The 20,736-nt window shown below is 40.9% G+C and overlaps 1 protein-coding gene across 1 annotated transcript in view; it reads left to right on the top strand.

The window, feature by feature from the left end:
* Positions 1 to 1,337: 1,337 nt before the first annotated feature.
* Positions 1,338 to 20,736, top strand: part of fnbp1b (formin binding protein 1b) — a 52,162-nt gene continuing 32,763 nt past the window's right edge. The window contains exons 1-2 of the mRNA XM_070924172.1: positions 1,338 to 1,460; positions 18,517 to 18,632. Of these exons, the coding sequence (XP_070780273.1) occupies positions 1,437 to 1,460; positions 18,517 to 18,632 (140 nt within the window). The 5' untranslated portion in view covers positions 1,338 to 1,436. The remainder of the gene's footprint in view (positions 1,461 to 18,516; positions 18,633 to 20,736) is intronic.

Here is a 20,736-nt window from a genome sequence, read left to right on the forward strand (position 1 = left end):
ATTTTTTTTTTACCTCCCTGCATCTCTTTCATCTGTATTAATTTAGTGCCCCCAGTGGTGTCTCTCCAGTTTGTAAATGTCCAACCACTAGATGGCAGTGTTGTTGTAGCAATACTGGCCATGGCACTGACAGTGAAATGGACGTCACTTCATAATTTCTAGCTAAACACAAAGGAATTATTATCATAAAACGTAATGCTAATTTAATTATTTACATAATGAATCACAGTGAGCATGATGACCATGATAATGCTCATATGTCTGGATGATATCGGTCAGTATTGAGTTATCTGACTTGCCACAAAAATAAGTCTTTTTTAAAGTCCCTGAGGACTATATTCTGAACTTGATTAGCTGTCATTATAAAGTCAGGAATATTAATAGGAACAAGATGGAGCAACTTTAAAAAGGCAAGGATTCAAAAAAAGATGTAAATGCACTGATAAATTGCATTCTTGGGATTAATTATGGGGATGACAGGTGTCTCAAATGTATCTAGTACTTTTCCATATAGATTAATAGCTGAATATCTGGCCACAGCTCATTTTAGGTCTTAACTATGTTAACAGAACATCCAAAGGTCACCAGTTGGGGCTCGAAGATTTGATTAAACTCATAAGTTAAGTTTGGACAGAAAGCCAGATTGCCATCACAGTTTCCCCCTTCTCATGATGCTGTCCTCCAGCTGAGCAGCCCGATTTTAGAAGCCCCTTTATCTTCTGATTCTTGGTGCATCAAAGTTTCTAAACTCTGCACCTTCAACGTGGCAAAGTGGAAAGTTGTGGTTGCTGTGCGCGAAGTAAATCTTAAGTAAATCTTGGGTGTTGACAACAGGCACGCATGGTTTCTTTTAGGTCTTATCAGAGAGAGAGAGAGAGAGAGAGAGAAAGACAAAGACAGACAGAGAAGGTAGGCTCGGTTGCCCAGAAGTTAGTATTAAACCCTCTGGTGGAATTCAATGAAACATCTGCCATGGGTGGTGACCTCTCTGAACCCCCTCCCCATGTTCCTTCAGCCTTATAACCACATAACAAGGCCTCTCATCACTTCAAACGCACGAGGAATAGTGAGTGAGCACCGATATTTGTAAAGGCTTTATTGGACAGAGACACCCCCCCCCCCCCCAATCGTTTTTTTTTTCTTCTTGTCTGTGCGCGCGCGCAGGAGCAGCTGTCATTGGGTCGAAGCGGGTGCCCGCGCGCTGCATATAGCGAGACTATCCTGTTTGAAGATTATGCTGCAGCTCCTGGCCATCTTGTATCAGACAGGATGAGACGTTGAACAAAAAAAAAACGAGTATAGGAGGCCCTCTTTTTTCAGAATACGGGTCGTTGACAGGCGAATACCACAAAGGCTGGAAACCACGTCTGCTGCTGTGTGTGCTGAAAACACCTCATACGAGTTGAGGATTATTTCGAGGACATCGTACTGAAACCATGAGCTGGGGGTCAGAGCTATGGGTGAGTCCCAGGGCACTTGTATGTATATTTATTGAGCCTAACGGTTCTCAGATAAAATAAACCTGCGCCTGAGAAGGCGCAGTGGCTCCATGTTTGCCGCTAAAACGACGTTTTGTATGCTATGCGTTGCTTTGCGGGTGTTCAGCCTCTGTGACGCCGGCCAACTAATTTGTAGCGGTAATCGTTGAAGCTTACATGTGTGTGTTTGCTCTGACTACCGTTACATTTCGCTTCAATATCAGTTGACATGATTTAGCTAGTTGGTCAAAGGAGGGGGTGCCCGGGAGGACAATCAGAGCTAGCGAACCATCCATTTTAGTTTACATTTGGGCATTTCAAACCACGCTTTGCACACACCCCCTCACCATATAACATAGATCCTGCGGGGCTAAGTTGTTGAGGGCTGTATGTTCATGTTGCAGTGGCTCTTGTTTCATAAATATGTAACAGTCTATTAAATTATGAGTGCATTGCACAGGCTGTATTATCACTGTCAGTAGAGGAAGTAGATAAGGTTAAGTTGTCTCTCTCATCTGCACACAAAGGATTGCTGAATAACTGCCGTTTCATTATTAACTAAATAAATAGCGTGCTCATTTTACTCCAGCTAAGCCCACATTTGTCGTCACAGTGATAAAAATGAGACATGGTTTATGGCATGGATTTTGTCAAATTTTTAATTTTATTCACAACTTTTGAAATGTAGTAGCCCCCCAAATCTAATAATAAACTATTTGCGTCTACAAACGGAAATGTCTGATAGGTTAGTTTCATTTGAACACAAATTGCATTTAGTTTGACTCCACCTTGGATGACCTTATATCTTACTAATGTTTGATTTGGTTCATCAAGCTCTGAAAACCTAGCACACATTGTGAGCAACAATAGAGGACAAAGTAGAGGCCTAGTGACCTTACTACAATAAATTCCTGTGCAATGATGTCACTTTTCATCCCACTTAAATTCACTTTTAAAGAGCTCTGAACTTCTTACAACCCGGTAGTACCAAGCCAGCCACTGAAACAGTGCTATTACCCCATATTCAGACACACAGATACTCACACATTTAGGGCAATGTGTTGTAAACTACAGCAGCGAATCATGAAAGATTACATGACTATGTCAAACAATTTTTACGACTTGATAATAAGCAGTTGTGGCGAGTTGAATTCCTGTTGTCAGGGTTTGTTTCAGTGGCTCGTGCTGTTATTTTGTTGTGGAAATGATGCACAGGAAAAGCAGTCATCCTGCTGTCTGTGTGCTGACAAACTGCCTGGCAGAGGTGCTGGCTTGTTGTTACAGGATTCATTACACATTTAGTATGAATGGTGGTATGTTTTCAGTATATGTGCGCTGGTGTGTCAGTGCAAACATGCATGAGTGTATGCAAGTTACTACATGGAGTTTCCATTTGAACCTGCAAGAAGGGCCACATTTTATTGACTCACTTTTATAGTGTAAGTATACGACGACAACTTTATTTTTCTCTGATAAAACTGCAGTTTTAGCAAAGTCAATATTATGAGTTGGATTTTTTTCCTTCTCTACCAAGCAGCAAAGGGGTCTGGAGATAGTTAAATCAGGGATGTGTTTTCCTTTCTAAGAAAAAAAGGAGGGGGAGGCACTCCCCTGAATTCTCCAGTAATTTACCTGGTCCAAAGTTCACAGAGAAAACCACTAGTACTCCACATTCTTTGCGTTTTCCCAGCAATGTCAGTCAGTATTTTTACTTTACTACTGCAATGCTTGACCGAGAAACACTGCTGCCCATGTAGTCATGCAAAGCGAACACAGCCTGAAGGTATTCTACAGGCTTTCATATGTCTGGAAAACATTTGAAAGTTTTTTAAACGGAGACTGAGCTTTTGCAGAAAATAATGTATTACAACCAGATGCTCGCTTTTTTCCCCCTTAGCAGGCTGAATGGAATCCAGACACTTGTTCCTTAAACCTTACTCCTTGCAACAGGGCAGCAGACAGAGTACAGTAATACTCTACAGGTGGCTGTTGCAACTGGAGAATGCATGCAGCTTATTTTCTTGTTGTCCTAAAACACACAGTGACGCCAGCACTGTTACTGTGGCAGCACCAACACTTTTATGTAGAGCAAGGGCAGGATGTTGTGGCTTAGGCTACAAGTACCTTGTAGTTATTAATCCAAGGTGACTAAATGTCTAAATCTCTAAGTCTTGTTTTGTCCGAGTAACAGTCCAAAACCCAACACTGATATAACACAGAGATAAGCAGCAAATCCACACATTTGAGGAGATGAAATATTTGGCTTTTTTTTATCATAATAGTTTCTGATTAATATTCTGCTGATCAACTAACTGATTAATTGACTTGCTGTAGTCATTAGATTTGTATAATTGCCTATGCATCCTAAATTAGGCTTATTTAATTAATCATAGTAAAATTCCAAGTAAACACCAGTTATTCTGGATTCCTGTAATGTTATTTTTAAGGGCAAGATCCAGTATTTTGGACATCAAATACATTTTTCGGTGTTTCTGATCACCGTCTTTTAGGTTAGTTAGCTAAAGTTGAAAAAATGTGATGGTGCAACATGACAGATGAAGGATTAGGCACGGCACATTTTATCATGCTCATCCTGTTCCTCGCAGTGAACAGGAAAGTAAATGATATTTCAGGAAGTGAAGTCACAGTCGAGCAGGGTTTCTCAACCTCTCATGAACACCATTACTCTGGTGAGGTGGAGTGCAAACAGGCCTTGCTGTGATATTGTCCCCCTTTTGTAGTTCATAGAGACAATAGAGAGGCTGAGTTCAAGCTGTACAGAATCAATTTACATTGATCAAGTAATTTACGTGATTTGAAATTGCGAATGTTGAGCAGGTTATGGCTGGAATGGCTATTGTTTAGGCTTTGTGAGTAAAGCGCCACAGTCAGTTGATGACTCCAAAATATCGAATGCCTTTGGTGCAACATCATAGCACTGATTATAGTCTTCACCATCCACTTAAAGACAGAGTCTGGGAATGTTTGCTGCCATGAAAATTATGACCATCACTGGCCTGTCCTTGTAACATTACCAACAAGGTACCAAAAGAAGTTTCACAAAAACGTTTTTTTACTTAAGGAGGAGTCCATCCTCCATTGACCTGCAAATATTCAGGGCCTCAAACCTCACTACTTTGAGAGAGTTGTGCTTCAGAATACTGAAAATGTACTGGAGGATGGAAAAGTTTTGGTCAAATTCTTAGGAAAAGACAGTTGTTTTCTTTTTGAATGAAGTAAATGTATCATGCACAGTAAGGACCCCAAACCCTTTCCAAAAGAGACATTATGTACAAATGTAAGCAAGGAAGAAGGAAGTCAAATGTGGTGAAACATGTGACTGTTTCTCAGTGGAACAGTCGTCAGAAAAAAAATAAATTATCAAAGACTATTTCATGAATAACTATAGAGGCATTACGCTCTAGATAACCATTCTAAATCAGGTTAGCTGTGCTTGTTGAGTTCGAAGAAAGTGAGGCCGCAACATCTCAGAAGTGTTTCCTCTCGGGGCTCTGGTGTCATAACTAGGACTGGTACTCTGAGCAGCAGAGGTGCCACTGACCAGGCCAAAGCTATCTTGTCAGGAAAGATCAAACAGACTGGTGGTTATACCACTCACACAACATTCGCAGACTTAATATCAGCAGTACATAGTAGCTTAAAATGAAAAAAAGAAGTTGAATCTTGTCCTCCGGTTTTGTGACTACTACACCTTTCCACTATGACACACCTTGTTTCACTTCACTTGAGTGGTTTATTTGAGAACTGGATGTAAGCTACGTTCGCCGCTAAATCTTCATAGTCTGTAGGATGTAAAAGTATGTTCTCCTGTCCCACAACTTATTGACAAGGCAACATGGACAAGGTTGAAACTCTACTCAAGGAGCAGCAGCTTAAGGTGAGTTGAACTGTACAGGGGTCATCAGCATTGGCTTTAAAATAGCAGGCAAATGTGTGGTCCCTGACTGAACCATGCTTTGCTAGTTGCTTTGTTCAAATGGTGCATTACTTTGTTTATTCAAGGTTAGTTGAGGCGTGAATATCTGTAGTTGTCTTGCCATAGGGGACAGCTTGAGAGATGAAGGCTCTAGTTTCTCTAGTGGTTTTTAATTTTAGGCACACGCCTATCTGTTAGCCATCGCCCTTAATGTAATTAAGAAGGGAAAGTGGTATTGTCTGGAGAGGCCTTTTAAAGTCGCTTGTTTTTTCTCATGTCGTTAAGTGGTGCTCCAGACTTTGCCCGAGGGTCACAGACAGAAAAGTTCAATCAAAACCTCATGGTCTTGTTTTTGTGGATTTCAGTCATGCATTCACAGCAGTGAGATAGCAGGGCGGATCTCCTGGTAGTGTTGTTTGGAGTTTGAAACAGTCTGATGCTAGACTGAGATTTCCTCAGTGTTTTCTGCTGTTGTATCTCATCTTGGCCCAGACTCCCCCAGGGTCCTGCCTCATCCCCTGCTGTTCACTTGACATGCAGGGCACTTCCAGGATTGAAACTTGAGCTAGTTTGTTTCCTTCTGTCAGTGTGCTGGAGTCAGGGGGGGTCAGAGACTGAAACCTTTGGCAGACTACGACTGACATCCCTGCAACCCCCCATTAAATCTTCTACTCATTGCCACCCACCTGCTGACTCAGTGATACCACCCCAACCCCATTTTCTCTTCACCTCTTTCTTTGAACCTCCATGACGGTAAAATCGTGATGAATGGATCCACATCTGATCTATAGGCCCCAGACTTCAGCCCGGGGAGTGAGAGGCAGAAAGAAGGAGGATGAGGGGGGTGGGTGAGGAGGTATTTAAGCAGAGGAGGTTCACATTGACATAAGACATGTAAATTAATTACAATAAATTGGCATTTCTTTTTTGTCTGATCCTTTGTAATACTTACAGACTACCCCTGCTTTTCAATTTGGCCGGAAATACGTCTTATTGAATGAGATTTGGTGGAGGTATAGGGGTTCACAATTTATAGTTTGGAATAGTTAGTTAGTTTCGTTTATTATTCTTTCGGAGATTCACTTTGTGTCTGTGGTAACTGTCACACAACAGCAACAAAAGACATGGCACAACAGCAGAGTGCTCCACAGCGACCTCACCAACAGTCAAGAATAAAGTACAACTAAACACAAATGAAACACCTATCGTATCAAGAGGATTGTAAACATCTGTTTTTCTGTATATTTTTCTTGTCTTAACATTACAGCAAATGGAATATTTTGGGGGTTTTGTTCCATCTTCTTTGGCTCCAGGAAATTGTAAGAGGCATTTTCACTGTTTTTTGATGTTTTATACACCAAATGATTAATTCAGATATTCTGTCTTGGGCGTTTTCTGAACACAAGTGTAGTCCTTCCGCTTCCTCAGAACTGAATAGCAGAGGTCTGAGCAATTTTGTCATCTTGTCCATGAAAAGGTGACTCAATCCTTCCCACCACAGACTGTTGCAGCCTCTAATCTTGTAGCCATTCCCTCTTCTGTTATTTGTAAAGTCAGCCTCTAATCAGTGCTGTGACAGTGGAAATTATACCGCTGTTGGGTCTCAGTCACATGAGCTCTGACATATTGTCACCTGAGCTTCATAGCCGTCCATGTTCTCCTAATTACTGCTATATTGTGACAGCCTCAACAGAGTAATGGAGTAACACTAGCACAGAGATTGCCTGCAATGTTTTCTGTTTTACGACTACTCAGAGTGAAGGATGGTGAACAAAGGGCTACAACCTCTTTTCTTTGCAACCTCTCCATTGAAACTGCAAATGCTTCCAAGCCTAAGTGTACCTCATTGTAGACAAACGTGTAGCATATAAACTAGCAGTGATAGCATAGAAAGACACAAATAGCAATAGAAAATATGATTTCTTGGAAATGAGCGCATATCTAAATGTACAAAACAACTGCTAAATAAACAAGAGACATCAGTGTGCTTCAGGAAATGATAAAATATGTGTGTCTCTTTTGCATATTTCACTTCTGGAGTGTTTTCACAGTCTGTGTCTATTATCCCCAAAGAGCAAATGGATGTGACAGCACAGATGTTTACTGCGGCTAGCTAGCACCCACACCAACTGCATGTGTGTGTGCTAAAGTGCTAAAGATGCTACTGTACATTTTATTGGCTCTGCTTTCTCAGTTCTCCATCTGTCCTCTTTTGTGATCATGACTTAAGGAGACGTTTCTGAGGCCAAGAAACGGTGGGTTTGCTGCTCGTCTGACAGTAGTGGTTTGTTATTTTGCTTCCTGAAATCTCTTTATTTCTAAATGATACCAGATGTGGTCAGTAGACATGGTCGGTACCATGTGAGCCTTTTTAGTAGTTACTTTATGGCTGCTTAATGTGAAATGATTCAAAGCCATAATGAAAACTGGCTCGTGCAGCCATGCAGTTTGCATGCACATTTGTCTCCCACTGCTTGAAAATATTCTTACTGCTGAAGATAGGTCCAGCTTTCACTCCAGCCCACTCTTGCCTTTCTTTGCATTTTCTCATTTGCTCTGTTTTGCTTTTCCTCTCTCTGCTTTCATCACACTGACTCACTGGCTCTGTGAGACTGGATACAATCTTGTGTGTTACTTCAAAATAAAGCGTATACGCAATGAACGTGGTTGTTCAATGTTTCTCAGCTTAGATTTCTCCTCTTACAGTGGAAGAATTAACATTTTTTTGTGATTATTGAGAGGCTGTGTGGGCTTGAGGAGGACTCCTGGCAAGACAGTAGATCATTGTGGTCTGTTACTGCTCTCCACTCTGCAGGATGCTGCATCAAAACCTTTTTGTTCTAGCTGAAATATCTTCCTTAATTTAGTTATTTATAATAAGACAGTTTGTGGGGCGTGTGGACATTTATATGTGCATGATACCAGACAGAGAGGTTGGAGGTCATTGATTGTATTAGTAAATCGTTTTGGCAATAAATGCCATTTGAAATTATGTCCACCACTTCCTCTCGCGAGGTCTGGATTTATTCAATAACAAAGACAGTCTTCCTCACTAACTTAATAAGTTTATGTCTCCCAGCGTAGGTGTTACCCTTCAGTATGTTTTACATTAGCATAGGACTGTCACACATACAAATGTATTAAACACACTGAGAGATCTGAGTCTTCTCATGATGAGTAAAAGAAATGCCATCTTTACTCATATCCTGAGATGAGGCATTTCAGGGTGGAGTGAAAGTGCTGCCACACAATTCAGAGAACCTGCCTGAAAAACTGTTAGACATGCCAGCAAAAAAAAGGAACACCCAGAGATTTCAGCTCATTTTGACGACATAGTTAAAGTACTTATGTATTCATAAGTCCTATGAGGCCTTCCCCCCTCTCCAAAAAGGGATTGTAAATATTCTAACATCAGCATAAAACCTTTTGTTGTTTGCAAGAGAGAATAAAGCTACTGTCTCAAAGTCCTTGTGGGCTGTTAGCAGGTTAAAGTGTTGTGTTTTCATCCAGTAGAATAAAATCAGCTGAGTAACTCAAATAGCAAATTATGTGTGGTGTAAGAGGAGGAGATGTAGTAGGAGATCTGACATAATATCTTCCATCACTGGAGGCATTCATTTGTGGTAAAGTGTTTTCTTGTTCGACAAAATCATTTCATTTTGAGTAAATAATTCTTCAGCAAATGTGAGTGAGGGAGTGTTTACTTTACCGTACTAGTCATATGTGCCTGCATGACTTTTATCTTGTCTTATTTCACCTTTGTGCATCTAAATTAAATGAGTTGTTAAGTAGGTAAATACTGCATCAACAACAGAAACAAAGAGTACCTTACACTCGTGTTTACCTGGAGAGGGAAACAAGTGGTCTGAGACTCAAAAGTCAAGAGTCCTACTGTGGTATGAATTGATCCTCTCTTGTCGTCTGAAGCTAACTTAATAAGCTGCAGCTGTAGTGAATGGAGAGCCGTTGCAAGAAGAGAAGTCTTATTTCTCACTGACAGTAAAAGGCAGCGCGTCACACAGATCTATTTATGAACTGAAACTGTAAGCAAGACTGACAGTTGGGTCTAAGTGTAAAACACATAAAATACAAATATGTTTAATCTAGTCTCTCATTTACTACCATCATGTTTGCCAGAAGACTTAATTATATGCTGGTGCTGTTTGTTTGTCTGTTATTTTTTTCCCCTCAAAGCGAAGTTCCATGGCAGCTACAGTATGATTAAATTTAAAGACTGACACCTATTGGCAAGGAAGTATAGTAATCATAAAGGTATTATTTTGACCCACTGCAAGAGAGCATGTAGTTATTATGTTCAAATCATGGTTGTTCTTAAGTGGAAAAAAGGTCTACATGAGACATGTCATGGCAGCACATGGCTCGAGTGCCTTGGCAAGCTATTCACCTGAACCATGTATAGCATCTATACTGTTAGTGGACAGCTGGGCAGGGGTGTCATTTACAGTAACACTGAAGTCTGAAGTTCATGCCATGTGTTAACGTTTTCCTACTGGACAACGAGAACGTGGCTGATACCAATATTGATATTTAAATCTGAAAATTATATGTTGACCAATGGTAATTTCTTTTACATAAGCACATGACATAAACAGTCAATCTTTATACAGATATATACATATACCAAGATTTGCTTTTTTAAAGAATTGTGACCAAGATACATATTGAGCGGGATCATACTGTATAAAAGATGGAGGACATGACAGCCAAAACGTCTCGCCCCCTGGGGGCTGGCTGCAGTAGAGGTCATAAACCCCACCCCCTCCATGTTAGTGGATGAGACGTGGGCCAATCAAAGAATATGTCAAATATATTCTTCCCAAAGATGGGTTCTGTTATTTTAGGTAGTTCTTATCATTGGTGTTTGTTCAAGTGTTCAATTTTGGTTTTAATTAGTTATTTGATGCTATAAAAAGGGGGTGTGAAGTCATGATTGATGGCTGTGATTGACTGTGATGTGCTCACCATTGGGTCCGGCAGGTATATGGGCGGGACGTTGATACAGCGGCTGCACCCCCCGATCATTACTGTGCAGACTCTGCCTCCAAATGACCTCAAACCCAGTCTGGCATTTCTGTACAGAAAGTTCTTGTTACTTATCGGCCAACATATTCACCAATATCTGCACTAAGCTAATATCAGCCGATATCACCATGTCAGTCAGAGTCATTGTGCTCATTCATTTCTCCATCAGTACCCCACTTGCCTCAGTCGTCCATATCCATCTAGTGTTATCAAGCTTATGGGCTAAGAGATGGCCTATCTAAGGCAAATTGGAATTGCTTCCAACTTCTTCACTGAATGAATCAGGGATGAATTCAACTAAAGCTAACAGCTTGCTGTGTTGTAACAGCTTGCTATATAAAGTGTCATTGCGGTTCTCTCATATTCTAAAGTTTGACGTTTTCCTTAATTCCAGAGAATGTGTTATATAAGAGTTAAAGAGCTTTATCCCCCTAAAAGAACAAAAACAGCTCAACAAGAACAATGGCTAATCTGTGTTTGCTGGCCTAGCAGGATTAATCCACAGAACGGTGGCGTCCTATTGGGTGGTAATGGTAGTTAGTAGGGAGGTGTAGTAATCAGATTAATAACGTCATTTAATCAAGTGCTGTACTGGTTACAACATTTCTGTCATTGCCTCTCATTATACGTTTTGTTCGTTTGTTGTTCATTTGGTGTGTTTCAATTGATGAGTGTGTTTTTGGATTGGGCATTACCAGGATATATGGTGTCTTTGCATTGCTATATGCTGGATCTTAAATCACGGCACTGCTTGACCAAGACCTGTTCTTCTATCGTATTTTACTCCCCTGAGATGGATTAACTCCGTTCGGGGCTCCTTTTTTCTACGTGTTGTTGTCACTTGAAAACCTCGACCATGTTGCGCAGAAGAAGTGAGTTTTTCGTTTTCCTGGACAGTGCTCGTTCTGTAAAATCGGAAAAAGAAGAACAAAAGGAAGAGCCCCAACTGAGCCCTTATGATGAGTATCTGCAGGTGCTGCTGCAGATGAAGATGACAAGTGCTGTAAGTGAGCAAAAGAAGAAAAATTCTTGCAGAATTATTCTTTCTATTTAAACATACAGTATCATTAATCAAGTAACAAAGGCTGTGTGCCAGTCACAGAATGAGTGTGGTGTATACCTTTGCATAATATAATATGACAAGAAAAAAGTTTCTGCTTTGTAAAATGAAGAACTCATTAGACACCTGTTTAGTGGACTTTTACAAGGGCCCAAAAAAAGGTTTCTTTTTCATGTCTGTCATGAATGAGTTGACCAGCCTTCTAGTTACTATGACTCAATTGAGAGGCAGCAATTTCCTGTTGCTTAACTGCTGCAATAAGGGTGGGTATTTCTTATGGAGTGAACCGACTACTCATATATGACACTGTTAAGTGACATGGACAGAGGTAGAGTGATTAAATAGCAACTGGGGTCGTGCACAGGCAGGCACAGAGAAGACATGTTTTATGAGCACAGAAGCACGATACACGTGTGCATACACCAACACACATTCTTAAATTTCAGACCAGCAGAGGCGTTGTTTCTATTAATACCTACATGGCATGCAAACAAGAGCTCTTACACATAAGGTTACCCACTGCGCCAAACAGCTGTTCATATTTTGCAGAAAGTTTGGTGTGTGTGAGTCTGTTCGTTTGTGTATTTTTCCTCTGGGCATGCACTTGTTTTGTTCTTTCAGGGGAATATTCTGCAGAGATATCAACCAAATATCGTGATAGTGAAAATCTCCTCGCAAATGTCAGTACAGTTATTAGTGGTTGGCCTTTATTTAGCAAAATTACAGTAATGCAGTCCTTGATGAGCCTGTGACACAACAAAAACTGAAATAAAAAACGTAAAAATCCATGCAGCAAGATAGATTTATTTGCTGTATTCGCTTATTTTGACAAATTGTCACGTGGAGATATAATTTGTTTGCATTCATGTGTTAAATCCTCGTTTAGGGTGGGTGGACAGGGGGCTGACAAACCCATCTCAACCTTTAATAACCCAAAGACAAATGCTGAGGGCAGCTCTTCAGCGGTCAACCACATGATCATGGGTCTTTGTTTATGTGTGTGCACGAGTGTGTTTGTGAGGCTACTGTCCCTCTTTCTATGACTCCTCTCTGACACAGAGGTTACACCGGGCTATGGAGGCATTGTTCCGCCCCTCTTTCTCGCACAAAGCCCGGTGTGTGTTTGAGAGAGGGTTCGGCATCTCCCCCCAAATATTTGTTCTTGTTGCTGGACGCCCACTGTCGCGAGACACAGTGAAGCGCTGCGTTGACCAACTCATGGACGACAGTACGTATCAGTGGCTCTGCTTCACTGAGCACACTGCCTCTCTGAGTCATCTCACTGGCTTGTCTTGTCAGTAAGAAGCGGTATAATTTTGGAAATTTGGATAATTACTACAAGAGTAACTCCAGAGCGTCAGCCTTTTTCTGCCACATGGCTTTATTTGATGAGGCACGGCTAGTTTTGCTAGAACAATAGGCTATTTGTTTATCATTTGACTTGGCAGGACCCTCACAGCCTAATGAACAGTTTGGGATGAATGCAGTTCCTTCCTCACCCTTCTCATTCTCACTGCAGTTTGTGGTTTGTTAGCTAATGAGGCTCCTGAAATAACTCATTCATGTTTACCATAATGCTTCTAATAGACGAAAGCATAAAAACCACCTTCTCTCTTTTAACTACTCAGACTAAATAGGACATATGATGCAATCAGTACAGTAATCATAGTTTATCCAATCTCAAACAATTAATCAGTATAGACTCCAGGTCATGCTCTTCATGGGACAGTGAGGCACATGGGGTTTCAGTCAGTCTTAGATGTTTTCAGCAGAAGCCCATACCCACCAACCCAAGCTACTGTCCTTACAAAAAGACAAAGGCATCTGTAGGCCTCTTGTCCCATTGTTCTCCTTCCAGCAGAACATCTGTCCCCACAGCCTCTGTGAACCCCCTCGCCCCCACCCCCCCATCAGCTTTTCTTTGTGTCAACAGGTTTCCTGTCAGGGGTTAAACTTCATGTTGACACACTGACACAATCTGAAAGCTTGAAGCTAAATTTGGAAAGTGTAAGTTTAGTTGTGAAAACTCAATGCCAAGTTTTGGAAGGTTAAAGATCAGTTTTTTAGTCCTTGCAAGAATTAGCTCATTCATACTACTGTGTCCAGCTTCATACTTTGCACACAGAAAAAGGTTTGATTGAAATGCTTGGAGGTTAACAGTTCTATTAATCTGATTAATGGTTGCATGAAGGTAAAGCCACAAATGCGATTTCTCATCAATTATATGTTTGTTGTCAGTTCATATCAGGTGATGCAGAAACTAATCAGGCACACTATGCACCCATCGGTGAAATCATCCATAATAGCATCCATCTGAAATCTGTACTCTCTTATACCAATTAGATTAATGAGAAATCTATTCACTGAGACTTGTTCTGCTTGGACTTTCTAATTGTAACATTTGTGATTACATTAAATGTTATTTTTGCCTTTTGCAGGTATCTTTTAGGGACATGTGGGATTTTTTATTTTATTTCAAACATTATGAATGTGTTAAATTGTAGTGTTTTTTGTTGATGCTGACTCACTCTTCATTTACATGTTTTTGACTTAGTCAGCGATTTCCAGTTTCCTGTTCATTCCCCTCAGTCTACCACTGAAACATCTCCCTTTCTTCCTCTTCTCTTGAGTTGTAAATGGCACATTGATTTTTGCTGTGATCATCAGAGCAGCAAACCGACCTCTGCAGAGGTGGTAAAACTGTAATAAAACAAGAAGCGTCCCCAGGAGCGTTTGTTTTAAAAACAGTGCAGCCCTGTTATCACCAACCATGTTGTAAAATGGTCACTTTGCTCCCTTTCTTTGTGTCTGGCAACTTAACGCTTAATCTGTCTGTTTTTGAAGGTCTTGATCCATGATCTCATTATCTTGCCTTTATCTCCCCAGAAAACAGAGATGATCAAATGGTTCTTATTCAGTGTTGTTTGCATTCCTGCATCATGAACCAACTTGTTTCGGAGGTTGTCAGGTGCATTATTATGTGAAACCCATCTGTATTTAGGAAATTTTTCAGGTCACAGAACAGTTCTTCTACATGCTCCATTTATTCCAGATCGTGTGTCTTTGAAAAAAATAAACAGCAGTGCCACGAGAGCTACTTAATGTGCCAGAGATTTTGTCATTAAGTTGAATGTGTCATCTTTGGTCTTAGAAGATCATATTTTCTGTAATAGATAATCTCTTCACTATAACCCTTGTTGATATTGTCACCATTAGTAGTAGTGTTATTACTCTCTACTGCCTCCTGTGGTAGAAAGGACAAAAACAGGAAGCCACATAATAGTTTACGTGCTTTTATTGTGGTACTCAGACATTGCATTTGTTTGTTTGTCTTTTTTGACAATGAATGAAAGAATACACAGACTGTTAAGGGTACTGGTGTATTTCATACTTAATAAGCTATGACAAAAAGGGAAAGGAAGTTGTAAATATTTCAGCATCTTCAGATACTGTAGATGGGTTTCAAAGTTTCAAAGAGCAGGACATGGGATTGATATGAGCCTGCATCTGCCTGCACCACTATCACCTCTACCGTATGCTTGTCCTTGTATTTGTGCTCTGTCTATGTTAAACAGGGAGGAGGGGTAGGGATGCAGGTCAATGGGCCCTCACTATATGTGTGGATGCGATCAAGAGATCTGATCTGGAATGGTAGCTAAATAACGTGCATTAGTTCAGATTAACTGGCAGTCTAATACATTAAACTGCACCATAATCTCCATCACCAGTTGGGAAGGGTTGGAGGTCATGAGGCTGATCCTTAAACAAGCATGTGTTTGTTTTCTTACAGCACATGGGCAACCTACATTTAGTAACTGCTAAGTGTCTCCTTTGTTCTCTGTTTGAACCTGTTTCCCATTTCCTGGATAATAAAAAATATTTAGCTACGCTGTTCTATTTATTTTCTTTCATGTACTACCACAATAGTACATGCATCACAGTGAGTGGGACTGTGTCCTGAAATAACAAGCAGAGTGGGGCTGGTTCGTCTCCTGAAGGGATCCCCCCACTTGCTCCCTCCTGCAGGATCAAGGTCAGGAGTCAGAGGCCGCAGATGACAGAATGGAAGTCTAGAGTTGGAGCAGGAGTTATGAGTCTTTAGTACAGGGGGCCATAGGAGGAGGTTTTACAAAAATTCCTTTGCAGGTCTGAATACGAGTCTAGTAACTGTTCGGCCAACTGTGACAGAATTCCTGACTATATAATTTGCATGCAGTGCACACATGCTAATTTAAGGAACCGGACAGTGGAATAATTTTACGATTTTTGAAATTCGCCTTTTCTTATTGTTGTTCGTTTTGTTTGACAAACAGTCCAAAACCCAAAGATACTCAGTTAATGATCATGGAAGACTAAAAGAAACGGCACATATTCACACGTCATTTTAATTTCTGGAATTAATGCTTAAAAATTACTTAGTTGATTCCACTTGACATGCTTGTCTGCTTTGCTTTTCTTTGCATACTGATTCATGTCACTGGATCTGTTTTTTATGTCCAGTGCCAAATTATTTTCAAAATGTATAAAATATACAGTTCTGGGTATTTTCCGTGGGAGGGGGTTGTTGTAGTAAGCACGGAGACTACAAGACTACATGCTCCTGTCTGACACACTTTCACATAATGTGTTGTCGTCTTTGTGTATTTGCTTCACTCCGATTCATAATTTATTAACCTGCTCTTTCTCTTGTAGCTGGAGAATTGCTGTTAATGACTTTTCCATTTTACTTGAGCCAAAGCCGACTGCCTCTTCTATCCCATCTCATATTAGCAAAGATTCATGAGCACAGAGTGACTCATCATATTGCAGATCATAACTTTTACTTTATATATATTTTATTTGATTTTAGAAATGGTGAAGTGAAGAATTTATGTGGTCCTAGCAGTGTAGGATAGCCCCCCCCCCCTAAATTTAATCCCCTCCCATGTAATCCCGCCTCTTCTGTCATTTCTACTCCTTTCAAGCCCCCTACCCTCCCTCTCTTTTTCCGCTCTCTCTCTCTCACCATCCTCCTCTCCCATCCCACTTATTCCACCTTACGCCTGATGGAGCATTAAGCCTGAATGCTGTGGGCAGCCGTGGCCTCAGATTCAGTGTGTGTGTGTGTGTGTGTGTGTGAGGGAGCCAGTGCTGCATTGGTTCCTCCCCTGCTCTCTGGGACTCTTGCTCTCTCTCAGAACAATCGGGAATTACTTGCTACAACTGTGCAGTTTCTTTGTTATTGTGTGGGAGTGGGGTCAGCGGACATTGTTCCCGACCCAGGCACGCATGCTAACTGATCTGTACTTGCCTCGCTTTGGATACCTGGGAAATGGTCTTCTGGATGCCTTCTCTAACCTAACCTCAGCCTTTTGTTGAGCTGCTTTGGCGAGTTGGATGGACATTTTCTGGATTTGGATATTTCAAGAGGGTACACATTCCTCACGGAGATACACTGGATAAGATGGTGCCCCTGCAAAAAAGGGTAATGTGAGTTATGTGTGTGGAGGAGTGTGTGTTAGAGAGGAGGAGGGTTTTATGTGCATGATGTGGCTTCAGTGACGTGGGCTGATTGTTGTCTGTTTCCTTCCAAGAGAGTTTGGTGCCTACTAGTGATAATGAAGTAAATGCTTTCTGATTACTTTAATTGGCACATAGGTATGAGAGTGAGCGTGCTCTTGGGCGTTGAAGGGGAAGGAAAGCTTGTTGTAGAAACAAGCAAAACAGGGGATAGGTGTCTTGAGGGATATAAACAAAGAATGATGAGGCTGATGAGTTTCCTCATTATTTCAGCAAAATGTCCAATTGTTTGGTTTTATGTTGTCACTCTTCTGTTGAGTGGCTTGTTGATGAGTGATTGCTCATTGAAACTGACTAACAATGCAGACTGGAAAGTCCCTCTCACTCAAAGAACTCTCCATTGTTGTCCTTGAGTGCTTCAGTTGGAAGTTGTTTAATTTGCAAATGCTGCTTCAAAGGTGCTTGAGAGATTTTTTATCACAGTTAATACGACATGATGAGACTCAATAAAGCTGCAACAGTACAGTCTCCTGAATTTTCAGAATGCTCTAATTCTAACAAAAGGAGTCAGTAACACTTAAAGAGACCTCAGAGTGCTGTATGACTGTCGTATAACTCTCAAACTTTTCATCACCACAACCACTTCCTGTGTCTTTGACATGTAAATGCTTTTAGTGCAGAGATGCTTCAAGCTGTCCGAGAGTACATTTCATGGTTTGCTCAGAGAATCAGACGAACCTTTTTCGAGCAGACACTTCACATGCTTAGTGCGTCGTGCTAGAGGAACTATTAGCTGGATTATTAGGAAGACATGGTAGATGCGAGGATGGGGGACTGTTGGAGCTACACCAAGGTTGTTTTTATTTTTGGTTCATCTTTAAAATGACACCCACACTGTCATGAGAAGTTCGTTCGGACGTAGCCATATGATTGTCAGTAAATATCAGCTGTGGTGTGTGTGTGTGTGTTCACTGGTATCCCAGATGAAATTCTTGTTTTTTCTGAACTGATGAGCCTCAAGTTGGCTGAGGTCAACTTGAGGCTCATTTTTTCCTCACAAGTCACGAACAAATCATGAATAATGAGTTCAGCCCCAACAGCTGCATTTGGTTATCAGAAGTGAAGGCTGTTAGCCTGTTTTTACTATGAACCACACCTCCCCTCTGTGACAGACCTCACTTTAAGATGATGTTAAGGATATCAAGGGGAAACTCTTGAAAGTGTTTAATGCATGAATTGTAGCCACGAGAGTAGGTCAGATGCTTTTGTTTGATCAGTGGGTGAGAATAAACACATTGACTGACACATATAGGCTAATGTATGCCAAATAATTACTTTGGTTGGGGGGCCACAACAAATGAGGCACAAGGCAGAGTATAAGTGTAATTTTAAGAAGACAGTTTGATTTCATCTTCCGTTATGCTTGACTCTGTACACTTGATGATGATACATTGTGATCTCCCTTGTATGTAATCATTACGTCTTCTTCTTCTTTGCAGGATCAGTTTGACAACTTGGAGAAACATACACAGTGGGGGATCGAATATGTGGAGAAGTACGCCAAATTTGTCAAGGAGAGATCAGAGATTGAAACCAACTATGCAAAGCAAATTAGGTGAGTACTCAAGCTGACTTTTGATCCATATTCAGGGTTGCAGGGCTGTAATTAGGGCGACTCTTTACCCTCCAGGTGGCTTAGATAAAGAAACGCCCCCCCCTCTCCACGACAGGATTTGACCCACTGAAGTGTCCTTGAAACAAGAGACTGGGTCCTTACCAGCTCGATATATAGCTGACCGTGACCTCTGACCTCCCTCTGGGGGGGGGGGGACTGAAAGGAGTATTCCCATGTGTGAAATAGTACATTAGCAGTGTTATATTAATTATAAAAAAATCATCATATTTTCATGGAGGCATTGTTGTTTCTCTTCAGGGAAGCATACTAAGAGCTAAATCAACAGATCTGAAGAGGATGTCTTCTCTGTCTGTAAAGAGTCTCTCTGTCTGTCTGCCTCTCACTCACTCTCTCGTGCATGCATGCTGTCCGTTGTTGCTGGCTTCTGCTTCAGGCAAGAGGAAGTCAGGTTGTGGGGGGATGGGGTGGAGCTTGTGTTTCCATAGAGACTAGTAGGTATCAGCATTATCAACCCCAGGTCTGACCCAGATTTTTTTTTTCCTCCAACCACAAGTGTCGGCCCCGCCCCCTCCAATTCTCACCACACATACTCTGTTTTGATGCAGTCACTGATTTCAAAGGCGATGGGAGCAGAGCAGTCATAGACTGAGGATCCATCTCCTAAGGCCTCTCGCATCACAACACAGTAGGAGATACGCCCCCCAAATCCATAATCCTCATCTTTAAAGAGGCCTGGCAATATGCCTAATGCTCTTAAGAATTGACCCCAACCCCCCATTTCATAGTGACTAGCCAATAAGAATCCAGTATTCACATAGCAACCCCTGTAACAGATCCTCTACAGCTTACAGTACTCCTCTTTTTGAGAATTTAGTCAGCTTGAGATAATAGGACTAGTAGTCTGTGTTTACATGCATGCATTACCCATACAGCATATCCCTGCATCCGTGAACTTTTCACGCTTAAAGACAGATGCACATTAAACAGAAATATATATTTTTCACCCAAATATTTACATGACTTTGTACCTCTTTTACCGTGGTGCTTAAATTAGCTTTTGCTCATGTGTACAACTTCTGGATAATTCTTAATTTTATCCAAAGTACATTGCTTTAAAGCCAAATTAACATATACAGTATATATTTAGCATATATTGATGCACTCACAGATTTGCACTTGCATTTGAGCACATACCTGTCACATAGCATCTGTTTACAGAATGTTTGACAAAAGAACGGGGGCAGACTCATCTTGCTATGGCGGGTTGGCTTTTATTGAACTTCAGGCTCCACAGATGGTGCAGACACACACACACACAAATTGTCAGAAAAAAAGGCTAAAATTAGGAAATTAGGATGTACAGACAGGATAGCCTGAGTCATAGGGTTTTCCTGTGTTCTCAACACACTGTGCTTCTTCGTTGTGGTGCTACTTGGCCATACCTCAGGACTAATTATCCTTTATAATCAACTTAGCTCATGAAATCAGGTTTAATCTAACGGGCACGCTCAAACCAAAATAAACGCAGGGCTGTTAGATCTAATAAAGTAATTGAATTGGCCCTTTGATCTTGTCCTCTTTTCTCTCATCTGTGTTGTTGGGGAGATTTTTCCTCCTGGTCTTTCCTTTCCTAACAGAAGTAACAGGCCTTCTGACATGTCATAACTCGTAAGGCACAGGTGTATTTAAAAACGGTAAATAATGGCGATATTCCATAGTTAAAATGTCAAGTCTGGTTTTGCTAATGCTAGCTTACTAGTATGGCTCACTAGGACAGATAATCGATTGAAGTCATGAAATTATAAGCCAATTAATCAATCAATCAAGTCGACTGATGGTTATCAATGGTTGAAGTTATTTTTCAAGCAAAAAGACCAAACATTTTATGCTTCCATCTTATACTTCTCAGTTGTGAGGATTTGCTTTGTCTTATGTGAAGGTAAATTGAATATATTTGGTTTTTGGAGTGTTGTTTGGTCAAAACGAGCAATTGACATGAGACATGATTGTGATTTTTCACGATTATTTGACATTTTATAGACCAAATGATTAATCGAGACTATATTCTATTAGATGAATAATG

The sequence above is a fragment of the Enoplosus armatus genome, chromosome 18, assembly GCF_043641665.1.
Source record: "Enoplosus armatus isolate fEnoArm2 chromosome 18, fEnoArm2.hap1, whole genome shotgun sequence".
Taxonomy (NCBI): Eukaryota; Metazoa; Chordata; class Actinopteri; order Centrarchiformes; family Enoplosidae; genus Enoplosus; species Enoplosus armatus.